The sequence below is a fragment of the Oncorhynchus gorbuscha genome, linkage group LG03 (genome assembly GCF_021184085.1).
Source record: "Oncorhynchus gorbuscha isolate QuinsamMale2020 ecotype Even-year linkage group LG03, OgorEven_v1.0, whole genome shotgun sequence".
Lineage (NCBI taxonomy): Eukaryota > Metazoa > Chordata > Actinopteri > Salmoniformes > Salmonidae > Oncorhynchus > Oncorhynchus gorbuscha.
In genome coordinates this window covers 36553207-36560300 of record NC_060175.1, presented here as the reverse complement: position 1 = coordinate 36560300, position 7094 = coordinate 36553207, and the positions used below count along the sequence as shown (strand labels likewise).

Here is a 7094-nt window from a genome sequence, read left to right as displayed (position 1 = left end):
TCTTTTGTCTTTGAACTCGTTTGGGACATTTATGGTAGTTGTGGCTTTACTATTGATTTAGTAGGCTGATTATGGTAAAACACTGATACCAGGAAACAATGCATGGCATTGTTTGTGCTTATCAAATTCTGCTGGCATTAGCCAAGATCTAGAGGTGTATTGTAACCGTCCTGAGTGACTGTTCACAGGATGAGAGATGTCAAAGGGGTACTTAATACAACTCCATTGAAAAGCAGCATTTTTTTATAATAATTCATAATGTATTCACAGAGAACACCACTCAGCAAACTCACACAGTGCAAACATTGAAATGGAAATTCAGTAATACTTCTGGCAATATCACAAATAGCATGTTTTAAGTTAAAAAGATACCCCTCTGTGGTAACTTCAGAGAGCAGTGAGAAACTGTGTTCCCTGAAGCTAGCAACAGTAACTTAAGTTTTAAAACGTCCTTAAAAAAAACCTTAGCAGCAACAGCATAGCAACAACAAAGAACTCAAATACACTAATGTAAACAGAAAAAAAACTTGACATCAAAAAGATCTCCACAATTCATCATGTGTGAACACAGCAATGCTTATAAGACATGTTTTTTCTTACCGCATACATTTGTTTTAGTGACTGCCAAAAATAGTCTTATGGGGTAGTTAAGACACCTGCCTCATTATGGTATAAATAAGCTCCAGTCATTGTTAAGTGATTGTCTACTTGGTGTCATCTCTAGCCTAGTGGTGACAGGTGTACGTCCTGGATGTCAGTGGGGGTGTAGCTGACCTCTGGGCCAGGTGTCCCTGAACGGCAAGCCCCTGGTGTCTGGGGGCAGGGGGGCAGGCTGAGCTCCAGCACACCCTCCAACTGGTCAGAGCAGCAGCAGAGAGACTCCTGTTTGGGGACAGAGCAGTAAAGAAAGAGTTTAAGATTGGTGAAATTAAAAGCTGAAACATCAAACTCCAGAGTCCTCACCAACCAAGGCCCAGAGAAAACAATGACATTTGTACTATTAGTTTCAAAACCAGTTTGCTTGTAGAGTAGGAGGAGCCAGACAAACAAGGAGGAGTCAGACAAACAAGAAATATACAGGCATTTGCTTGAAGAGGAAGCAGACAAGGTTAAAAGGAGCAGCAGGTTTCTAGTTAAATATTCGCCTCACCAGATCAATGGCCAAGATGTTAGCTAGCAACTGCATAAGTGAATCATTGGATAGAGCTCCTTCCAGGAGCTTCAGTCTGCGAATGGCAGCGCCCACACTGGCACAGGCAATAGTGGAAGGCAGGAACACAGAGAACTTAAACTCTAAAAGCAGGGAGATAAACAAGAGATCAGCGGAAATGTAATACCTATAGGTTTGACAAGTCTGTTAGACTAATCTGCTTAGATGACAGAGCAATTGTCAGACCCACTTTGTGGACAAGGAACATAATACCAGATGTGCAACAGAAAACAATTTCTTAACAATTGTGAGGTAGTGGTTTGGAGCAGACATCATTGATCGCTGAGGCATGATGCCATAGGAGTAGAGGAATGCTGCAAATATAGACCCGCTCTGACAGACAGACAATAGGAAGTGCTTAAAGACGAGACAATTAATCAATCTCAGGCAATCCTTTCACCCATACCTCATAGAATAGGTTTCAAAGTCCGGAATGGGCCAAATCCAGATACAATAAAACAGCCTATTCAAAATGACCATGACTGTATCCCAGTGACTGGTTGCCTCAGGCAACCTCGTGGGAGATTTGTGGGAAATCAGGCAGTTGAATGGACGGGCAAGGGTCTTTCACACCGCACAATACAGGATTACACAAACTCACCCCCACCCCCAAATGGACCGCTGACACATCGTAATCAAAGTTATGGCTGCTGTGTGCCCTTTGTTTGCCTCACACAGAGCCACTTGATTTCTTGAAACACAAGCTATTATCATCATTAAATCAAAGAAGTGCCACGCACATAGAATAACAAAGTGATGTTTGTTTTTCTATGATAATTGACTTGTAGGCCTAAATGTTTCTGCATTGCTAGAAGCAACAGTCACACATCACCATGAGTTACCCAATGCCTGCCTCTACCTGTGGCTGCCAGTGCAATGTAGGAGTGGACATGCCTGCGCAAGGCATGGAGGTTGTGAGGGATTATGGGTATGCCATGAAGAATTTGCTCCAGGAAGTCAGAGGGTAACACAGAAGCCAGGTCCCACTCTAACCCTGCCACCACCACAAGTTCCCATTGCTGCAAAACAGACACACACACAATACATTAAATCCGCATAAGCTCCAACTGCTGCATAACATAAATACATACAGTGGGGCAAAAAAGTATTTAATCAGCCACCAAGTGTGCAAGTTCTCCCACTTAAAAAAATGAGAGGCCTGTAATTTATCATAGGTACACTTCAATTATAACGGACAAAATGAGAAAAAAAACATCCAGAAAATCACATTGTAGAATTTTTTATGAATTTATTTGCAAATAAATTCAAGCAAGATTTCTGGCTCTCACAGACCTGTAACAACTTCTTTAAGAGGCTCCTCTGTACTCCAATCGTTACCTGTATTAATGGCACCTGTTTGAACTTGTTATCAGTATAAAAGACACCTGTCCACAACCTCAAACAGTCACACTCCAAACTCCACTATGGCCAAGACCAAAGAGCTGTCAAAGGACACCAGAAACATAATTGTAGACCTGCACCAGGCTGGGAAGACTGAATCTGCAATAGGTAAGCAGCTTGGTTTGAAGAAATCAACTGTGGGAGCAATTATTAGGAAATGGAAGACATAAAAGACCACTGATAACCTCCCTCGGTCTGGGGCTCCACGCAAGATCTCACCCCGTGGGGTCAAAATGATCACAAGAACGATGAGCAAAAATCCCAGAACCACACGGGGGGACCTAGTGAATGACCTGCAGAGAGCTGGGACCAAAGTAACAAAGCCTACCATCGGTAACACACTACGCCGCCAGGGACTCAAATCCTGCAGTGCCAGACGTGTCCCCTTGCTTAAGCCTGTACATGTCCAGGCCCGTCTGAAGTTTGCTAGAGAGCATTTGGATGACCCAGAAGAAGATTGGGAGACTGTCATATGGTCAGATGAAACCAAAATATAACTTTTTGGTAAAAACTCAACTTGTTGTGTTTGGAGGACAAAGAATACCTGAGTTGCATCCAAAGAACACCATACCTACTGTGAAGCATCATGCTTTGGGGCTGTTTTTCTGCAAAGGGACCAGGACGACTGATCCGTGTAAAGGAAGGAAAGAATGGGGCCATACATCGTGAGATTTTGAGTGAAAACCTCCTTCCATCAGCAAGGGCATTGAAGATTAAACGTGGCTGGGTCTTTCAGCATGACAATGATCCCAAACACACCGCCCGGGCAATGTAGGAGTGGCTTCGTAAGAAGCATTTCAAGGTCCTGGAGTGGCCTAGCCAGTCTCCAGATCTCAACCTCATAGAAAATCTTTGGAGGGAGTTGAAAGTCTGTGTTGCCCAGCAACAGCCCCAAAACATCACTGCTCTAGAGATCTGCATGGAGGAATGGGCCAAAATACCAGCAACAGTGTGTGAAAACCTTGTGAAGACTTACAGAAAACATTTGACCTCTGTCATTGCCAACAAAGGGTATATAACAAAGTATTGAGATAAACTTTTGTCATTGACCAAATACTTATTTTCCACCATAATTTGCAAATAAATGCATAAAAAATCCTACAATGTGATTTTCTGGATTTTTTCTTCTCATTTTGTCTGTCATAGTTGAAGTGTACCTATGATGAAAATTACAGGCCTCATCTTTTTAAGTGGGAGAACTTGCACAATTGGTGGCTGACTAAATACTTTTTTGCCCCACTGTATGTAGGCTATTACAATAACATAAAATAGGCTCCCACTGACAAAAGCAGAACAGAGAACTGAAAGTGCATTCAACCTGCTATTACAAAGGGATAACACTTATTGATGAGTCAAAGCTCATTAAATGTATCAGCCATTTTGTTATGCTTATGGCGAAAGCACATGGAACTTGTAAACAAATCTTGTGTTTACCAGGAGCTCTGACACTGTAATGGCATTGTCAGTGTAGATGCAGAGCTTGCTGGCACTCAGGGGTACTGTCTCACGCAGTTTTGAGGCCAGGAACATGCAAACAGCACCTAAAAGCTGCAGGTTGGACCTTTGAACAGGGAAGCAACTCATGTAACGGTCCAGATAGTGGATGGCCAAAGGAAACACCTCTTCCTCACACTTCTGCTCCTCGCAAACCTGTTGGAAGAAAGAAGTTTGTTAAACAAAGTTAAGTAAGGACTTGACTGGTTTCAGGGATAGATTTGTTTCTATACACATGCATGTTTTCTTGTACTCCTGTCCTCCAATGTCTCTCTCGTTTGGTGATAGTATTTTACAGGGGTGCAACTTTGGTTTTAGAACGGGGGGGGTCATTAATTTGGATTTTTTTTTATCCAGTCGGATACACTCTCCAAACAACCTATCAGACCACGCAGAATTGTCTGCATGGTCCTAAAGCACACAGTTGCCTTGTTTTGTATCACATTGAAATGATAAAACTGGGGAGGACAAAAATGTAATTTCAGAATTCGGCCGCCCAACAACCTGCCCGCTCGACCCTATCCCCTCCTCTCTTCTCCAGACCATTTCCGGAGACCTTCTCCCTTACCTCACCTCGCTCATCAACTTATCCCTGACCGCTGGCTACGTCCCTTCCGTCTTCAAGAGAGCGAGAGTTGCACCCCTTCTGAAAAAACCTACACTCGATCCCTCCGATGTCAACAACTACAGACCAGTATCCCTTCTTTCTTTTCTCTCCAAAACTCTTGAACGTGCCGTCCTTGGTCAGCTCTCCCGCTATCTCTCTCAGAATGACCTTCTTGATCCAAATCAGTCAGGTTTCAAGACTAGTCATTCAACTGAGACTGCTCTTCTCTGTATCACGGAGGCGCTCCGCACCGCTAAAGCTAACTCTCTCTCCTCTGCTCTCATCCTTCTAGACCTATCGGCTGCCTTCGATACTGTGAACCATCAGATCCTCCTCTCCACCCTCTCCGAGTTGGGCATCTCCGGCGCGGCCCACGCTTGGATTGCGTCCTACCTGACAGGTCGCTCCTACCAGGTGGCGTGGCGAGAATCTGTCTCCTCACCACGCGCTCTCACCACTGGTGTCCCCCAGGGCTCTGTTCTAGGCCCTCTCCTATTCTCGCTATACACCAAGTCACTTGGCTCTGTCATAACCTCACATGGTCTCTCCTATCATTGCTATGCAGACGACACACAATTAATCTTCTCCTTTCCCCCTTCTGATGACCAGGTGGCGAATCGCATCTCTGCATGTCTGGCAGACATATCAGTGTGGATGACGGATCACCACCTCAAGCTGAACTTCGGCAAGACGGAGCTGCTCTTCCTCCCAGGGAAGGACTGCCCGTTCCATGATCTCGCCATCACGGTTGACAACTCCATTGTGTCCTCCTCCCAGAGCGCTAAGAACCTTGGCGTGATCCTGGACAACAAACTGTCGTTCTCAACTAACATCAAGGCGGTGGCCCGTTCCTGTAGGTTCATGCTCTACAACATCCGCAGAGTACGACCCTGCCTCACACAGGAAGCGGCGCAGGTCCTAATCCAGGCACTTGTCATCTCCCGTCTGGATTACTGCAACTCGCTGTTGGCTGGGCTCCCTGCCTGTGCCATTAAACCCCTACAACTCATCCAGAACGCCGCAGCCCGTCTAGTGTTCAACCTTCCCAAGTTCTCTCACGTCACCCCGCTCCTCCGCTCTCTCCACTGGCTTCCAGTTGAAGCTCGCATCCGCTACAAGACCATGGTGCTTGCCTACGGAGCTGTGAGGGGAACGGCACCTCAGTACCTCCAGGCTCTGATCAGGCCCTACACCCAAATAAGGGCACTGCGTTCATCCACCTCTGGCCTGCTCGCCTCCCTACCACTGAGGAAGTACAGTTCCCGCTCAGCTCAGTCAAAACTGTTCGCTGCTCTGGCTCCCCAATGGTGGAACAAACTCCCTCACGACGCCAGGACAGCGGAGTCAATCACCACCTTCCGGAGACACCTGAAACCCCACCTCTTTAAGGAATACCTAGGATAGGATAAAGTAATCCTTCTCACCCCCCTTAAAATATTTAGATGCACTATTGTAAAGTGGTTGTTCCACTGGATGTCATAAGGTGAATGCACCAATTTGTAAGTCGCTCTGGATAAGAGCGTCTGCTAAATGACTTAAATGTAAATGTAATGTAAATGTAGAATGTGGGGGCGACATGTCCCCCGTTCCCAGTGAAAGTTGCGCCCCTGGTATTTTACCCAATCAGTCCAAGCGAGTCCCTCTTACTTTCGGGTGCAATGCAGGCTGATGAGTGCATTAGCTACATAAGAAAGCAAACTGAGACAATTAACGTTAATATTGGATGACGATGGTCAATTAAATAATTACATCCGATTTGACAGCAGAATCGTATCAAAATCAACACTAACCGTGACCTGAATGTCTTTCACTTTGGATATTTTGTCATACATTACCTGTAGCATCCATACTGCCAATATTCTCCGCATATATGGCTGAATGTCTGTCTGAATCGTGCCGAAGTATGATGGTGAGGCCCGACTGGTCTTTTCCAGTGACAGAAGGTTCTGCAATGCTCGACGGTCCCGTGTCAGGGTCGGGTCAGAGCTGGCCCGAAGAGCAGCGGAATTCATATATTCGGTTGTGCTTTCTGAGGCGGCTTGGAATCGTCCATCCTCGTGACACAACAACTCCATTAGAGGGTTGTTTAGACAACTTTTTGTAGGGTCTCTCAGTTAGCTAGCTTAGCTAACAAACACAATACGTTAATTGGCGTTAGCTAAGTTTTCTAACTCTGCCACCGTCTCAGCTACTATAGCTAGCTAACAGAGCAGAAATGTTCTTGATTTTCTGAAAATTCAGAATGTCATTTGTCGTCAAATAGTAGGTCGGGTTCCTTTCCTCTCATTCACATGACTTTAATTTGCTAATGTTATATATGTTAAATCGAACGTGTAGAAGCGAGAGGCAGCTACGAGTTCTAGCTAGATGCACAACGCTATG

At 45.2% G+C, this 7094-nt stretch overlaps 1 protein-coding gene across 1 annotated transcript; it reads right to left on the bottom strand.

Annotated features, from left to right (window-relative positions):
• Window positions 1-12: 12 nt before the first annotated feature.
• LOC124031320 (G1/S-specific cyclin-D2-like) lies at window positions 13-7093 on the bottom strand. The gene is made up of 5 exons (XM_046342412.1): window positions 6548-7093; window positions 4046-4261; window positions 2070-2229; window positions 1151-1293; window positions 13-882 (listed from the first exon to the last, which is right to left on the bottom strand). The coding sequence occupies exons 1-5, from the start codon at window positions 6785-6787 to the stop codon at window positions 721-723; spliced, it is 921 nt and encodes a 306-aa protein (XP_046198368.1). The 5' UTR covers window positions 6788-7093; the 3' UTR covers window positions 13-720.
• Window position 7094: the final 1 nt, after the last annotated feature.

Excerpts from the sequence above, each read along its gene's own strand:
- LOC124031320 (XM_046342412.1), bottom strand. The coding sequence starts at position 6,787 with ATGGAGTTGTTGTGTCACGAGGATGGACGATTCCAAGCCGCCTCAGAA. Across the intron at positions 1,294-2,069 it reads CATTGCACTGGCAGCCACAG|AGTTTAAGTTCTCTGTGTTC; the intron begins GTAGAGGCAGGC and ends CCCTGCTTTTAG. Across the intron at positions 883-1,150 it reads ACATCTTGGCCATTGATCTG|GAGTCTCTCTGCTGCTGCTC; the intron begins GTGAGGCGAATA and ends GTCCCCAAACAG.